Source organism: Prunus persica, chromosome G4 (genome assembly GCF_000346465.2).
Source record: "Prunus persica cultivar Lovell chromosome G4, Prunus_persica_NCBIv2, whole genome shotgun sequence".
Lineage (NCBI taxonomy): Eukaryota > Viridiplantae > Streptophyta > Magnoliopsida > Rosales > Rosaceae > Prunus > Prunus persica.
This window is the reverse complement of record NC_034012.1, coordinates 22,347,932-22,364,972: the sequence shown is the minus strand read 5'-3', so window position 1 is coordinate 22,364,972 and position 17,041 is coordinate 22,347,932. Positions and strand designations below refer to the sequence as shown.

The following is a 17,041-nucleotide window of genomic DNA, read 5'->3' as shown; positions in this document are numbered from 1 at the left end:
ACAACAACCTCCTGGTTTTGTTGATCCCTCATATCCTTGTCATATTTGCAAACTTAATCGATCTATGTATGGGTTAAAACAGGCTCCAAGGGTATGAGGAGTTATTTTATGCCTTGCTTGGTTTCGACTTCCTCTCTTCTGCCTCTGGTCCCGACTGGGGATGAGGCAGGATGGGCAGAAGATCTGCCTGGAGATTTTGCCTTTATCAGCTTTTGTGGCTGACAGGTTGTTTATTCTGCCTGAGGAGCTATTTCTGGGCTCTTCCCTCCTCTGGCAGAACTGGTCCCTAGCAGTGCCTGCGTGTCATTCCTGTTCCTCAGGAAGGTGCAATATTGCCTTTGAATTCTCATTTTCTGAGTTCTGGTTAACTCCAGAGTCGGTCTACCGCTCTTTCCAACAGAATACCATCTGCCTTCTATGATAGTTGCCAAGGGCTTTACATTCCCGGGCATCTTGATTGATATTTCTTTCTTTGGCTGCTCTGCCATTCTCTTATTGTGCTGAGCAAGCTTAAGATAGTCCCTTTGTCTGGCTCTGTCTTTAGATGGGACTGGAACTGGACTCTGTTGGTATGATGTTCCAATTCTGTCAAATACGCTGGGTGTGGGCTGATTCTGCTTGTCCAGAATCACTTCTAACTTACTCTCACACTTGCACCTGCTGCACAATACTACCCCAGCGGAGATAGTTGCCTTTGGCCTTTGATTAGCCTCCCTCGTGACTCTTCTGCCTCTGCTGGAGCTAGCTTCTATCGCTGTCTTGCTTCTCTTCTGTTCTGGCCAATTTAAGTTGACCATGTTGACTTGTGGCTAGGGAAAGGGATCTGTTGTAACTGATGGAGGTTTCTCCGCCAGTTTTAGCCTTCCTGCTGTTATTCCTTCCTGTATGACATCCCTGAAAACAACACAACTATTGGTGGAATGATTCCAAAAGTTGTGCCACCTGCAATACTGTTTGCCCTTAAGTTCTTCTGGCTTGGGCAACCTGTGGGGTGTCTCTATTGCCTTCTGTAGTAGCATCTCATCAAACAAAGCATAAACCTGGGTTAGATCAAAGGAATAGACCTTGTGCTGTGCTGGTTTGTTTGGAACAAACCCTCCTGTGAATGGTGGCGGCTTCTGATCCTTTGGTGGCTTTGTAAGTGCCTTGCAGCTTATGGGATATTTCAACTTTGCCATTTCTGCCACTGCAATTTCTCTTTCCTCCGAGCCTTCTGTGTCTTCCTTTGATTCCACCTCAACCAGATGGATTGAAGAGGAAGAGGTTTTGTAGTATGTGCCTTTGGAAGAGTTTCTCTTCTGTTGTTCTTCCTCAAGCAACTCCTCATACTTAGATGCTTTATCTGCTAGTTCTGCCAGATCTCCAAACAGCATCCCATCAACTCTTTTCCTCATAGAGATTTTAAAGGCGGCTTGAGCCATCTGGATGAAGTGCCTCTCTTCCATAGGGATTCGGCACTTTATTTTGAACTTTCTGAACCTGGTTATGAAGTCTTGAGCAGGTTCATCTTCACTCTGTTTGAGGGCAGCAAGATTACTGATGGTGACTTCTGGCTGGATCCTGAAATAGTAGTCATGGAAAACATTTTCCATTTGCTCCCAGGTTTGAACAGAGTTAGTTGGTAGACTGGTGTACCAGGTGAAGGCTTGTCCAAAGAGAAAATTTCCAACAAGTCTTAGCTTTAACAGAGGGTTATTTTCTATGGCTATGCACTAGACAGAAAATCTGCCTATATGCTCCACTGATGAAGCATGGGGATCTTCTCCATTGAACAAGGTGAAGTTTGGCACCTTGAAACCCTGGGATAGAGATATTTGATCAATATAAGCTGGATATGGCTTTCTGTAAGTGGGCCTCTCTCCTCCTCTAGCTTCAGGCTCCATCATCTCCCTGATCATTCTCTGTAGTGCCCCCATGTCATTTAAAACATTGATAGGGTGTAGATTTCGTCCCTGTTCTGGCTGATTGTGTTGAATCCCGTGCTCCATTCTGTGTGGCCTGGGCAGAACTTCCTCCCTGTGTTCTTTCTCTTCTTCAAAATCTAGATGGTTTCTCCAATTTGCTCCTGGTCTGTTCCTATCATTGTTGGCAAATGGGTTAATCCCCCCTCTGCCTCTTCTGCCTCTTAGTGGTGGAGGGAATGGATTGGGATCCATCCTTCTGGGTCTGTAAGGCAACACAACTGGTGCCTCAGGCAGAAGTGCTAGGGGCTGATCCACGGGTTGTGGAATAGGTGGAGGTTCTGGCTGATTTTGAGGAACCTGAACTAGTGCAGGGCCTTCTGGCCTGATTGGACCCTCATGCTCTTGGTCAGGAAGGGCTCCTCCCCTCTGTCCAGCTTGGATCTCTCCATGCCCTTGTACCCCAGCTATCTGTGCAATGAGAGGATTCTTTTGGTATGGCCAAGTCAATCCTGGTGGAGGGCCATAAGGGAAGTCTAGCTGTTGGACTACAACATCTGGGTTTGGAATTCTGGCCATGGCAGCCTCTCGGTCCTTCCTGAATTGTCTGTTAACTTGCCATTGCATCATGGCTGTCATGTTGTTCAGAGTATCTTGGCTCCTTTGTGCTGTAGCCTCCTGTCGGAACACAGCTTCCTGTATCTTATTCAACCTCCTAGAGCCAGTCCTGGAATGTTAGCTTCCAGTGCTGTCATGAGCTGAGCGTCTGGCATCACTTCCTTCTGACTCCAATCCTTCTCGGAGAACTACCTGATTTCTTTCCATGGCGTGGCGTGGGTTCTGGCTAGAGCTTCCAATATTCATATACTTGAGAAAATTTCTGTCGGAGTATGTATACTGAGAAGTCCCACTGGGTGTGCCAAATTGTTCACCCGTTTTGTTTTTACTCCTGTGATGGAATGGCAAAGTTCCCCATTGCCTTGAAAACCATTGACTGGTCAACAAGCCAACTTTCTTTGGTGTGCGAGCGTGCCACTGCTAGCAATAAAAAATCCTAGCAGACTTCTTTGAAACAGATAACTTGCGCCCCAAGTTACTGATTTCTAAACAAGCGATTGTGAATTTGGGTGAGGAATATCTCCCAAGTTCTTTTCCTGCCTCAGACTGATGAGGACTTTATAATTTATTACAGTATAAAATTGGTAGTTCTGGCCAGAAAAGATGATAATAAAGTGGAGTGTTTTAGGCAGAACTGCCTTTTACAAATTTAAGAAGGGAGAAATCAACTCTAGAAAGACAAAAAGATGGCTGGAATCCCATTTCTGCCTGGGTAGAAACTTCTTATCCAGGCTGGACTGAGTATGTCTGTGCTGGACTGAGCTGTTACCAACTTCAACTGCTTAGCTTCAGCTGTAAATCGATACCAAAGTTCAATTTTGGCAGAGCTTTAATCTACTTCAAGCCTTGGGAGGCTTTTGAGGGGGCAGAACTGCTGCTTCTTCAGTCTGAAGGGGCAGAGGTGGCTGGACTTGAGGACTTAATAAGCTGGAACCGCACTGTAAAATTTGTTGAGGTTTTCATATTTGTGAAAACTCAAACTCTGCTTGTCTTGGATTTTGCTAAACCAAATTTGTAACGAGAGAAGTCTCGTTTTGAATGACATATTTCTCTAAGTCTGAACTTTAGAAGTTCTGATCTATAGCTGGCTTCTTTTGTGGCTCAAATGAGCATTTGGTTGCTCCAGTTTGTTTGAAGGTTCTCAGTGATCAAGTGATCATTTTGAGTTTTTTGCCTTTGGTTGATTTTTGATTGTTTGATTGATTGTTGAATTTTGTGTGTCTTGCCCTGTTCACCCCCTCTCATATTTATAAGATATGCTTTCGAGTAGGGTTTCTTTATTTTGATAATGGGCGGCAAAATTCTCAAAAGATTTTTCATTTTTAAATACAAAGAAGAGGGGGCTTTTATCAATTCTGGCAGATAAGCTCTTAGTAGTCAGTTCTTATGGCCATCACTTCCCTACGCTTCTTGAAAGAAAACCTATTCCCTTTTTTCAATTTAACTGCCCTTTGTGAGAGCTCAAACTGTGATGGTTAGTTTGATCTTTCCAGATGAACAACTCCCTGCTTTCCTACTTATCTTTTTAGAAAATATAGCCTGCTTATCCCTTGGAAATGATGTCTGCCGGATTTTTCTGAATATAGAAAAGGATTTTGATCTTTTCTCTGTTTGTGACAGACTGGGGAAATCTTCCTGTAAGAGTGCCTTCACTAATTCCCTGCTAAATCTAGACTTTAGTTGAAATTGTTGACTTTTTCAAACTCAGGTAGTTACGTAGGCTTCCATGAGAACAGTTTTTTCTTTCAGAAAAAATCTGCCAAATTGTTCCTAGGCTTTTTGAGAGCAATGGTAGATTTTGGAGACTGGGCCCAAATTCAATTCTTCTTTCATCGATCTGCTTAATTGTAACTGCCATTTAAATTGGCGTTTTTTTACAACTCTGCCATTTTCGAAAAAGTCGTGGGTTTCTGACTTAGATTGGGCTTTCTGATTTGCGGGCCTTTTGTGAGAAGTGGGCTGGCATGCGATTTCCTTTGGCCCAAACACTTGGCTAGTCATAGGCATAATCATTGGTTCATAGGCTCTCAAATAAGCCTCTTTCTTGTACACTACATCACAAAAGTCCTCTGGATTCCCATGAAACCAACTTATTGCAGCACAAGCATGCAAACATGGTATTCCATTCAAATCCCAAGCATGGCATGAACAAGATTGGGCATTCAAATCAATAGCAAAGTTGCGGCCACTATGGTGCATTACTTCAAACTTATTCTGTCCAGTAGCCTTAGGAATGCACCACTGAGCTTTTCCTTTGGTTTTTCTCTAATATCTTTCTAATTCTTGGCCTAACTTGTCCATGCCATTTCTCACAGAAAACCCTTCTTCCAGCCATCAACAATATTATATACAACCGAATTTTTTCTAGCATAGTCAAAACAGGCTTGTCTCTGGCATCCATTATGCTACAAGTTGAATGCCTCACATAGGTTGTTCATAAGCATGTCACTCTTGGAATCACTCTTGAAATATGCCCTACTCTAATGCGTAGGATCTTTCTCTGCAAGCCAATCATGTGCATGTTTAGACAACTCCAACATCTTTCTCATCTCTGCATGAAACCATGGCACTGTTGTGGCCCTAGCAATTGCTTCCATTTGATGTTTCAAAGCAAGACCTCTATGTTCCAAATAGAAGTTTCCATATAGATGTTTCAAACAATGTCTATGCTCTGCATGAGGGAATATAGCATCCACAACATCTATTAACCCTTTTTGTTTGTCAGTCATAAATACATAACTATGGCTATTCATAATATTCATATCACCACTCAATAATTCTAAAAACCATAGCCACGTTGAATTGCTCTCAATCTCTAAATATGCACAGACAAGTAGAAACATTCCGTTGTTTGCATCAACTCCCGTTGCATAAAGCACTTGCCCAGGGTGAGGCCCTTTGACATGACACCCATCTAAGCAAACCACATGCCTACAACCATCTAAAAACTCCTTCTTGCAGGCTGCAAGACAGATGTAAATTCTCTAAAACCGTGGCCTATCACCTTCTATTTTAGATTAGATGATAACTGTACTTCTCACATTTCTGGTTCTTAACTCATGACAATAATCCCACAATACTTCATATTGTTTACTGTAAGACCCATCTACAATGTCAATTGTCATGGCTCTTGCTCTGTACACAGTTGCTCTAGATGGTCTGTAACCATAGTCTTGGTGAACTTGCTCTGCAAAAGAAGAAGCAGTCCAATTTGGATTAAGCCTTAACTGCCCAGAATATCTTTCAGCCAACCAGCCAGCAGTGACATGTATATTTTTAGTCCCCTTACTACAAACATGTGTAGGATTAAAGGTTTTCACCTGCAGGTAAGTGCTACCACTAACACTTGAAGCATGGATAACAAAAGGACAGCCCTCTTCACATACTACTCTTATTTTGTTACGGTCATTATTCATAAATATCAACTCCCTTCCACAATTAATGGAGTATATCTTCACAGCTTTTCTAAACAACTCGGCAGTTGCAAACTTTAAACCTATTTTGAAACCTGGGTTTGCCATATCAATTTCAGGTCTGAAATCTTCACCTTTTAGTATCTTATTCTTCTTCCTTCTTATTTCACCTACTGCATCATCTTCACTTGAAGAGCTATTTGGGCAGGTAAGTGTAGGTGACTCTTCTACATTGTCTGACTAATCATTTTCCTCTGCATTAGGATCATTGTCAATGCAACTATGATCCACATAACCTTCAAACCACTTATCATCCTTCTTCAATAAGTCAATCTCTTCATCACTCTGTGCATAGTCACTGTCTTCAAAGTTTGAATCACTGCTATCATCATCCTAGGAACAAGAATATTCTTGATCACTACTATCATTCCCCACTTGGCTTAAAGTTAGGCTCACCACTTTCAAGTACAAAACTATCACCCTGCTATTGCTTTTAGGCATCGTGCTCATACAAGCTAAAAGCATACTATCTGATATTATTTGAATGAGTCTACCAGTTCCAAACTCTTCACCATAAAAACTCACATCATACCCATCGTCATATTCCAAATCTTTAACCATTCCAAATAGCTCTAACATGGACATATAGTCAACCTCACAATAATCAAACCAACTGACTTCACCACCCAAATAAGACCATTCACTGTCCTTTCTATTTTTAATTAGTTTACCTCCATTGAAAAACTTAAATGTGACAACCTCATCAGCATTTTTATTTGTGTAAGAGGAAGATTCACTTAACAAATGGACAAAGGTAACAAAGACAAAACAAGGACCACACAAGGATAATACAAGGAACACACAAGGACCACATAAGGTGTATTGGGGCCGGCCATCACAGAGTACAAAAGTATATGAAAAAACAAAAAAAAAATCCAGCAACACACCAGACTAGGAACACGCAAGGACCACATAATGACCACACCAGGACCAGCATAGAGTCAAAAAGTATACAAAAAAAAAAAAAAAAAAAAAACCTAACAGGAGTTCAATGCACATGCCAAAATCAAGAAAATTGAGTGAGAATAGGTCCACTTACATATGGGTTGACAACCTCCAGATTCTCTAAGCACCACCATCTTCGCACTTTCTAGCCTTAAAGTCTAACGCTAAACAATGATTTCTTCTCCAGCTTCTCCTAAAATCGAAGTCACCCTCAGATTTTCACAAACCCTAAGCCCTCTTCTTCAATTTCCCCTTTCTTATAACTGAGAAACCCTTATTCAAAGAGGTTAAAGGTTAAAACGAAGTGGGGCCCAACGCTCGTAATGGAACGGCTAAAAAACTAACGGAACGGGTAATGTGAGATGGTTTTTAAAAGGTTGGGGGAGTACTTTGAGACGTTTGCAAACACAGGTGGTAATATGAGACAAGTTTGAAAGTAAGCCTAATATATATATATATAGGCTTAAATGTTAAAATAGTCCTTGTGTTTATCACGTTGGCCAATTTAATCCCTGTGTTTTCAATTTGGCTAATTTGATCCCTGTGTTTAGGACCGTTAGCCAATGTGATCCAATCCGTTAAATTTATGTTAAAAAAATGTTAAAGCTGTTTAAATATTAATAAAAAATAAATATATTTGAATTCAATTTTAAAATAGATAATTAAATAAGATCTAAAATGTTGTTTTGGGCTCTTAGATTAGAACCCTTGTTACCCAAAAAAAAAAAAAAAAAAAAAAAAAAAATCTAAACTAAAAGAAATTAAAATCAAGGGATGATAACACCATCCAGTCTAGCCGTCACCCCCACCACCCTTCTCTCAGCTTCTCTCTTTCTCCTAGCTACTTTCCACAGCCAGACCCAAAGGCCCCAAGCCTAACTCCCCTAGCCACACCCACCTCCTGAACACGAATCCTCCCCACCCTTGAGCTCTCTCTCTGTCTCTCTCTCAAACAACCCCTACTGCCCGACCATGTCCCAACGAGATCTTTCCCAACGCCACCATTCCCTGGCCATTTGTCCCATCCCCAGCCGCGCCACCCAGATCCTCTAGCCCACTCTGGTCGTCGTCCCACTCCCCCTCCCCCAATTGCTGAGCAGCCTCTCCCCCTCCCTGATTATGCCCATCTTGTTTTTTTTTTCTTCCTAATGTTATGTTTTGGTTTTAATGATGTTTCAATATATTTTTAAATTAATTCAATTTTTAAAATCAATTTCAAATAAGTTTATAGGTTTTCAACAAAAAAGAAAAAAGAAAAAAGAAATAAAAGATCATTTATGTTTATTTAACGACAATTAATTTAACGGAATGAACCACATTGGCTAACGGTATTAAACACAGGGATCAAATTGGCCAAATTAAAAACACAGGGATTAAATTAGCCAACGTGATAAAACACAAGGGCTATTCTAGCATTTAAGCCATATATATATATATATATATATGCATTTTATACATTAGTGAGCATGAGACTAGTTAATCCTCGTTTTCCACATAGGTTTAGTAGTCCCCTCTTAAGGGAGAGAAACTCTCATGTAATGGGGATATCACTTTTTGCTATCCCCGACAAATAACTCAGTGACCTATAGAATAACTTTTTTATGTGTCATTGTGTTATTAGTCGAAAATAGCAAAACAGTGTTATCCTCGTTATAGGTAAATTTTTTTCCTCCTAAGGAAATATTTTAGGTGGACCCGATATAACCAATCCCATCTAAAATTAGAATTAGATAAAATAAATATAGTACTAAATGTAATCCAAACTAGTCCAAATCAAACTTGTATAAAAAACGACCCCCAAGGAATAACCAATGGATACATACACCGAACAAAATCATTATCTTGTCGGGGGTCTAAAAGGGGCGGACATTACGTGAATCACATGATTTTTGGAGGACAGGTGTCATTAATACACGTGGAAGAAAACGAGAAGATAAAATTTGGGATGGGTAGATGATTCAGACTTGACATGGCATAGGCATGGGTGTAACAAAATAATACGAGGATTTTAGTGTCGTGCCAAAACGAAAGGCGTCTTCTGATTTGGCACTACAACTGACAGGCCACTCTCTCTCTCTCTCCTATATCTCTGAGAAACGAGAACCCAGAAACGAACATAGACATTTGTACCATTTTGGTTGGTCTTGTTGAAATGCATCAATGGATGAGGAAATCAGGGACCATTGTCAACCATTTCAAATCTCTGCTCTTGGTTACCAACAATCTCAGCTCTTGGAGGAGTTACTCGTTTGTTAAAAGATCTCAATTTGCTGCTTCATTTGCTCACAATCTCCCAGTCGCTGATAGAGATTTCATCAATTCATCAACCCATTTCTGCCCCCGTCGCTTTGAATCCGTGAAATCAGAAAAGATAGCGAATAATGTTGATGACAATCAGGTATTGTTAAAACCCCAAAGCTCAACTCAATTTCAGCTTCCTATATAACTTTGGAGCCTGCAAATGTGTCTTGAATTTTATTTTCTTTAAATTATTGTAAGTGCTCAATAATTGGTTGGTTAATCATAGAATAGAACCTTAGTTTTGCATAATCCACACACATTACTCTTTCGGTTTGAGTAGGCTTCTACTGTCTGTGGTTATGAACACTGAAGCGTTCTCCTTGTGCTAAAATGCGGCACTGATTTACTGGTATTAGTTTTTTTTTCGATTTTTATTGAATAATTTGACCCCTTTTCCAATTTCTGCAAATTTGGTTTCTACAGTTTTTCAGTATGAGTGCATAAGATGCAGCTTTCGCATCGCACCTCTGGTTTTTCTTACCGAAGCCAAGTTTTCTGTAAAACATAAGCAATTTCATTGAATAAGTTCCAGCAAATTCAGCAAATTCAAAATTAAGGACTTTTTGAACCAAATTATATTTTCCTCTCATCTATTTTGTTACCTTGGCATTTGATTGCCATCACTTTGTGAACATTGTAACCTCAACTTTAATGCGTGCTGCAGAGAACTATAAGCAAGCACCTAAGTTTAATACGAACTAGGTAAAACTAAATATGCACCTTGCAATTTTTTCTCGTTTCTCTGACAAAAGGGTATCACAGCATATGGAAAGAATACTCCAAAAGGTCACTTGATCTGTTGTATACAACCATGAAATAGTTTGCTATTGTACCTACCTGGTGATGACTTTTGGTCTTGTTACTTCTCAGAGATTTACTACTGCACTTTAGGACCTGTTGAAGTGCTATAGGTATCTTGAATGAATTAGAAGATGAGACATTCTTCCATAGTTTCTTGAATTGCTTCAGAGAGGACCCTTGAGCTTTCACAGCACACATATATTCGCTAAAGATCTCTTTTTATGACAGGCTTTAGAGCTTCCAGAAGGAAAGGTGAAATTCACTCCTAAATTGAGGTTCATATCTGAGACGGCCGATGAGAGGGAATGCTGCTATCGGGTCCTTGATGAAAATGGAAACCGAATTTCATCCAGCAACTATGTAGAGGTATTGTACTCCCCCTCTGCCTTGCTTCCAATAAGGAGCTTTTGTGTTCTTCTTGATAAACGTAAATAAAACCCGTAGGAACCTTATGACTTATGGGTTACCAATTTAAATAGGTCAGTAAAGAAGTCGCTATAAAAATGTACACCGACATGGTTACTCTCCAGACAATGGACACCATTTTCTATGAAGCACAAAGGCAAGGAAGGATTTCCTTCTATGTGACCGCAGCTGGAGAAGAGGCCATCAATATTGCATCTGCTGCCGCACTCAAAATTGACGACATTGTCTTTCCTCAGGTTTCCACCGCATATACGCATATAAGAACTTTCTTTACTATGTACATGTGCCACACCTGCAATCCTGCTCATTAAGATTTTAATTCTTTTTGGCTTATCAGATGATTCAGTAGCTTTTCATGTGAGGGGTTGAGAATAATATGAGAGTTTTCTTTGGCATGCATGCAGTACAGGGAGGCCGGAGTGTTATTATGGCGTGGTTTCACCATACAAGAATTTGCAAACCAGTGTTTCAGTAACAAAGCTGATTATGGGAAAGGCCGGCAGATGCCAATCCATTACGGGTCTAACAAGCACAATTATGTCACTGTAGCCTCAACTGTGGCGTAAGATATAAATTTTTTTATCCAGGATTATTTTTTTGGGGCTGAACGTTGTCAATTGTTTCACTAACTCATAAAGATCACACACCACAAATAATTTATTTGGCTTTCCAGTACACAACTACCGCAAGCTGTTGGTGCTGCGTATTCCTTAAAGATGGAAAAACAAGATGCATGTGCAATTGCGTATGTTGGTGATGGTGGCACTAGCGAGGTAAAATACTACTGAACTTTAACCTAAAAACTGCCACCACCTCTTTCCCTTTTTAATATTCCTGAGGTGAAAATATTTGAACGAGTGGAACATGGTTAATTTTTTTTTTTAATGGAAACATTATATTCAAAATAGGGTAACAAAACACAGCAGATGTGGGTAAGGGATCCACATGAGAATGCACAAAACAAGAGAAACTGCTGCCTTGGGAACAAAACACCTAAGGAACAGCTAAAGGCAAAAACAAGAAAATGCCGCACAAGCAAACATCAAATCACGGCCCCTAATAAGTCTCGCATAATAGACGAAACAGCCACATTTCTAAACACTGGAGTGATGGACGCCCACAAGGCCGCCCAGAACTTCACTCTGTCCCACAACTTGCTCGCCTCTACACCTTTATAATCATCAAATATTCTCCTGTTGTGCTCCATCCATAAATTCCAGATCTAACACCATCCATAAATTCAAGTCTAGAGGGAACCAATCTAACACCATCCAGGATATCCAGTAATCTAATCACCTCATCAATCTCCCCCACAATAAGATTCCTTCTCAAGTCGAGATTCCAATTATGAGGGTACAATCCAGTACTCACAAAGGAGGAAATGCTGGACTGTTTCTTCCTAGAGAGAGAGAAAAGTGTAGGGAAAACCTCTTTGAGCACACCTCCCCTGCACCAATATCTCACACTATCCCCGCCACCCACTACAAAAACACACCCTTGAAGGAAAAGGGTACACCCTCTGGAGATGTCCTACCATGGTTTACGGCACGAGCCAGGGGACACAAAGTTTGCTTCCCATCCGTTAGAACTCATCCCATAAATACTCTTAATTACCCTATGCCACAGAGAATTCGGTTCATTTGGGAAACGCCATAGCCACTTGGCACATAAGGCCGCATTCCTGGCTTTCAAAGGAGTCACCCCCAAGCCACCATTAGTTTTTGAACTACCCACCACCTCCCAGTTCACCAAATGTCTTATTTTCCCATCATCCATACCTTCCCACAAGAAGTCTCTCATTAACTTCTCCACAGTTTGCACCACCCAGGCCGGCATCTTATAGATAGGGATACTACTTAAAACCGCCTGAATCAGAGTAAGCCGACCCCTTTAGGATAAACACGCCTTTTTCCATTTCTGCAACCTTTTTTTTCCACATTTTGCACCACCGGATTCCAAAAACTAGCTCTAGGATTCCCGCCAAGAGGAAGACCCAAATACGACATCGGCCAAACTCCAACTTCTCAACCCCAATCTTCAGCCAACCTGGACAGCTCCCTGTCGTTATAGTTGACACCAACTAATGAACATTTCGGTTTATTGATCTTCATCCCTGATGCAAAACAGAATAAGTCCAGCATCTCAAGTAAATTATGCCAGTATTCCAGCTTGTCCCCAATAAGAAATATAGTGTCGTCTGTGAATTGGAGGTGAGACACCTCCACCCTCTCATGGCCAACTACGAGACCATTGAACACATCCAGTTCTTGAGATTTCTCTATGAGCCTACTTAGAGCGTCAATCACCAAGGTGAAAAGGAAAGGGGAAACAGGATCCCCCTGCCTCAAACCTCTAGAAGCTTTGAACAGTGGAACATGGTTATTAACTCCTCCTATGTTTCTGTTATTTGAAATATCATAGTATTTGAATATATGTATCGTATTGATGCCAAACTAAACATCATTTCAATATAGTTGTAAATCCACTTTAGTAACGACTTAGTGTATTTTGCAATAACCCCAGTTGGAGTCTAGTTAGAGGGGAGATGAATTCTTTTGGAGAGATGATAAAACAAAATGGAATGTTTGCAATTCACAGTGACAGGCATCACTTTAATTTATAGGTCATTGGTTTTGGTTATTTTGTTTCTAATATACCAAATAATGTTAGGGCGATTTCCATGCTGCATTGAATTTTGCGGCTGTTACGGAGGCTCCGGTTATATTTTTCTGTCGGAACAATGGATGGGCTATCAGTACACCTACTTCAGACCAGTTTCGGAGTATTCTTCCTCTCTGCTTGCTCATGCTTGTAGTTTTTGATATTTGTATCACAACAAGTCTCTTGGTGACTAGAAGCAAGTAATGTTTTTATCCTTATTTTTGGGTGGGGGGTTTTGGGGTTTCTTCTATTTTCAGGTGATGGTGTTGTTGTCAAAGGTCGGGCTTATGGAGTTCGAAGCATCCGAGTAGATGGTAATGATGCACTTGCCGTGTATAGTGCAGTTCATGCAGCACGTGACATGGCTATCAGAGAACAGAGACCAATCTTAATTGAGGTATAAAAAAAAAAGGATTCTTGTTTGATTTCTGGTCTCGTGAGGCATATTGTTGAAACGTAGATTCTTTAACTTCTGATGTTTGGTTTTGATTTTTTTCCATTGGCAGGCATTAACATATCGAGTGGGACACCATTCCACCTCAGATGATTCGACCAAGTATCGTCCAGTCAAAGAGATTGAATGGTGGAAAATGGAACAAGACCCTGTAACCCGATTTAGAAATTGGATGGAAAACAACAGTTGGTGGAGTGATAAGGCAGAATCAGAGGCTAGAAACAGTGCGAGAAAGCAGGTAAATCCTACTATTATGTCTGGAACAACTTGAAAAACAACAAACAATTAGAAATCAGAAACTCTTCTTCCATTCCTTAGTTCATCATTCTCTCCAGCTCAAAAACTATTAGTGATGCCACAGTTGAGGCAGTGCCTCAAAGCAGGAGGAATGACGAGCTTTATGCTAAAAGTTATGAGAGATTTTTTCCAATATTAAAATAAAGATTTTTTTTGTTAAATATAATAAGCCAGGAATTAGATGAACTCATTGAAATAACACAATAGAATCCAGCACTCAGAGAATATTGACTTTTACACGGAGCTTGAGTTCGTTTTAAACAATTTTTGTGAGGTTCTTCAAAAGTTAGAACGTTCCTTTTTGTATGAGAAAGTTGTTTCCCTGGGTACATTCCGGCTTCCCATTTTCTATTTTCTAACCTTTTTGCAAACTTACCTTCATCAAAATTTCCAATTTTAGGAGCACAGAAGGTAATTATGCAATTTCAAATTCTTTTTTGAAAGCTTTTTCCTCTAAAGCTGGCACAGTCATGCCAAAATGATAAGTTGCCTAGCTCATTTATCTTTAATAGTGTAGCCATGAAGAATTATATTCATCGGAAGATAGACTTATATAAATAATGAGAAATTTATATTGTTTTCCAGTAACTTTTTAAATGTAGTTTCAAGAATTTGTTAAAAAAACCTAAACAAAACAAATTTAGGGTACGGCACCTAAATTAACCATTAGAAATTAGATGAAAGTTCATGCATGCTCCATGTGGTTAGTCCTACTTACACAGAATTCCTGTAAAAATAGAAAATTTTCATTCATTTGGAAGAAACTAAAACAGAAAGTATTTAAATCTTCTAATCCTTCAAAACTTGTTAAATTTGAACAGATTAGAGAATTGTTTATTTCGATTTAAGATCATTCCTTTGTGTTGCAGATATTACATGCAATCCAAGAAGCAGAGAAAGTTGACAAACCTCCAGTTGCTGACATTTTCACAGATGTATATGATTCTCCCCCTTCCCATCTCTGTGAGCAGGAGAAATTGCTAAGAGAGGCGATTAAAAGACACCCCCAGGATTACCCATCTGATGTTCCTCTCTGAATTTATCTCATTATACATATATGTGCATACATCATACATGCATAAATTATTTAATTAAAAACATATTGACTTTGACTTTGGCTGTTTTCCATTGACTTTAAGTCTTGAATATGGATATGATTGCTGAAATATACAGAAAGGGAAGAATATGTATAAAGATTACGTAGGTGTAATTTGATAGAAAACTGAAAATATCTAATGAAAACTACGATTTAATAGAAATACAAAATATTTATATTTACTGTTATGTATTATTTTTTGATAAATTTTGGACAGATAATTGGACTGGGTTGGGGCCTTAGGAAAAGTTCATGGTGAATTTTTTTAGGGTCAAACTTTCATTGTAGGTCAAAGGTGTGGGTTGGGGTAGGGATCTAGTCTTAAATTCTTTTGAGATGCAGATGTTAAATTCTTGGCTATATATATTTGCTGCAGATGTTAAATTCTTTTGAAGTTGAACGTCGAGTCATAGGCTCTCGACCTTAGATTTTGGCATTGTAGTAGAAATTGTTGGTTCTTGATGTATTAGTCTAGAGATCGAGTTTAGCATCAAGATTGAAGCTCTTGGGTAAATGCAGTAGCCTCATGAACAATTCAAGGACATAATTTTCACATCATAATGCAAGTCTTTTCGTAATCCTCCAGCAGAACAACTTTCCAATAGAGGCCAATCATTAAAACTCGGAAAATTTTATGCAAAATCTTCAAATCCGGTCGCTTTGTAATCTCTATTTATACCAATGGTGGTCGATTCAGACCACCTAGCTGAAAACTGGGAAGAGAATCTGAATTCTCAACGAGGAAGGAGAAACCAGTCTAGGATCTCATCATCAAAATGAGGTTGCACCAAGGCAACGAAGCTTTACTATTGTTCTTAAACTGTTGTAGAATCTCTTGAAGAGTTACCTCAACTTGCTGTTGATGTGAGTTAACCTAACAAATCAAGGAGATTTATTTCCTAAGTTAATTAGGTGATTTATTTCTTTTTTATATATATATAGTTGACAATCCTTGTATAATTATGAGATATTCTCCTATTTAATTCATATATTTATTTTCCTTGTAAAGCACACTTGTAAACTCCTATATATTCTTCCTTATGGAGAAGAATACAATCATCCAAAAATATTCAAACCATATTTATATTTTAGCATGGTATCAGAGCGGCCGATCCTAGGTCATCTCTAAAACCTCATGTCCTCAAATTCAAACACAAACCCTAAATCAAATTCCTTAACTCATATCCAATTCTGAAATCAAAATCCCTAAACACATACCCAAATCTCATATCGTTTCGCTTGTAATGGGCTACACACCATTTCCACTCACAGGAGGATCTTCCACCTCCAACCCTCAAATTGTCACTATTCAAAGTGACAACTCCTCGCTCCCTGCTGATGTCATCCTGAATGAGACCAACTATGCCTTATGGTCTCAGGTCATAGAGATGCGGATTGTTGCACGTGAAAATTTGGGATACCTAACCGGTGCCATTCTGAAACCTCATGAGCTCTCTCCAACCTGCAACAAATGGTGTATAGAGAACTTTCGGGTCAATGGATGGCTAATCGACTCTATGTCTCCAGACTTTATGGGTCATTTCATTCGATTAAGTACCACCAAAGAAATCTGGGATGCCATCAAGAATACCTACTATGATAGTGGAGATTACTCTTATCTTTTTTATTTGAACAAATGGGCGTTCACTACCAAATAGAATGGTGCAGCAGTTCATACATACTATAGCGAGTTGCAAGGCATCTTTCAAGAAATTGACTATCATTGCACCGCCAACCTTACTGTACGCCACGCAGAACTCGATCATCTCTGCATTCACCTTTTTCTTGCAGGTCTTGACCTTGAGGTTGATCAAGTCTTAGGGGAAATACTACACAAAGATCCTAAATTAGACATTGATCAAACTTTTGCTTATGTTCATATAGATGCTCCACAAAGAATGTCCGTGATTGGTGCTTAGGAAGCTTCTGTCATGGTGGCTCAAAGTCAAAAGGGGTCTCAGACTTCTACATGTAACTCTTCTCATAATAAGGCCTCGACATCTCGTCCAAAGAAGAAATGCACCCACTGTGGAAGAGACAAACACACTCGTGCTGGCTGTTACGAATT

The 17,041-nt window shown here is 39.7% G+C and overlaps 3 protein-coding genes across 3 annotated transcripts; 1 reads left to right on the top strand and 2 right to left on the bottom strand.

The window, feature by feature from the left end:
* On the bottom strand, positions 810-1,592 carry LOC109948720. Its single transcript, XM_020562424.1, has one exon. The coding sequence runs from the start codon at positions 1,590-1,592 to the stop codon at positions 810-812; it is 783 nt and encodes a 260-aa protein (XP_020418013.1).
* Positions 5,000-6,040, bottom strand: LOC18778858. The gene is made up of 2 exons (XM_020562423.1): positions 5,614-6,040; positions 5,000-5,481 (listed from the first exon to the last, which is right to left on the bottom strand). The coding sequence occupies exons 1-2, from the start codon at positions 6,038-6,040 to the stop codon at positions 5,000-5,002; spliced, it is 909 nt and encodes a 302-aa protein (XP_020418012.1).
* Positions 8,890-15,155, top strand: LOC18780924 (2-oxoisovalerate dehydrogenase subunit alpha 2, mitochondrial). The gene is made up of 9 exons (XM_007212032.2): positions 8,890-9,335; positions 10,268-10,405; positions 10,519-10,701; positions 10,870-11,027; positions 11,139-11,238; positions 13,136-13,247; positions 13,384-13,523; positions 13,633-13,818; positions 14,747-15,155. Exons 1-9 carry the CDS (start codon positions 9,090-9,092, stop codon positions 14,912-14,914), a joined length of 1,431 nt encoding a protein of 476 aa, XP_007212094.1. The 5' UTR covers positions 8,890-9,089; the 3' UTR covers positions 14,915-15,155.

Coding starts and splice junctions, on each gene's coding strand:
- LOC109948720 (XM_020562424.1), bottom strand. CDS start 1,592: ATGGAAAATGTTTTCCATGACTACTATTTCAGGATCCAGCCAGAAGTC.
- LOC18778858 (XM_020562423.1), bottom strand. CDS start 6,040: ATGGCAAACCCAGGTTTCAAAATAGGTTTAAAGTTTGCAACTGCCGAG. Junction 5,482..5,613: donor CATTGTAGATGGGTCTTACA/GTAAACAATATG, acceptor TCTGTCTTGCAG/CCTGCAAGAAGGAGTTTTTA.
- LOC18780924 (XM_007212032.2), top strand. CDS start 9,090: ATGCATCAATGGATGAGGAAATCAGGGACCATTGTCAACCATTTCAAA. Junction 13,248..13,383: donor TACTTCAGACCAGTTTCGGA/GTATTCTTCCTC, acceptor TTCTATTTTCAG/GTGATGGTGTTGTTGTCAAA. Junction 13,819..14,746: donor GAAACAGTGCGAGAAAGCAG/GTAAATCCTACT, acceptor TTTGTGTTGCAG/ATATTACATGCAATCCAAGA.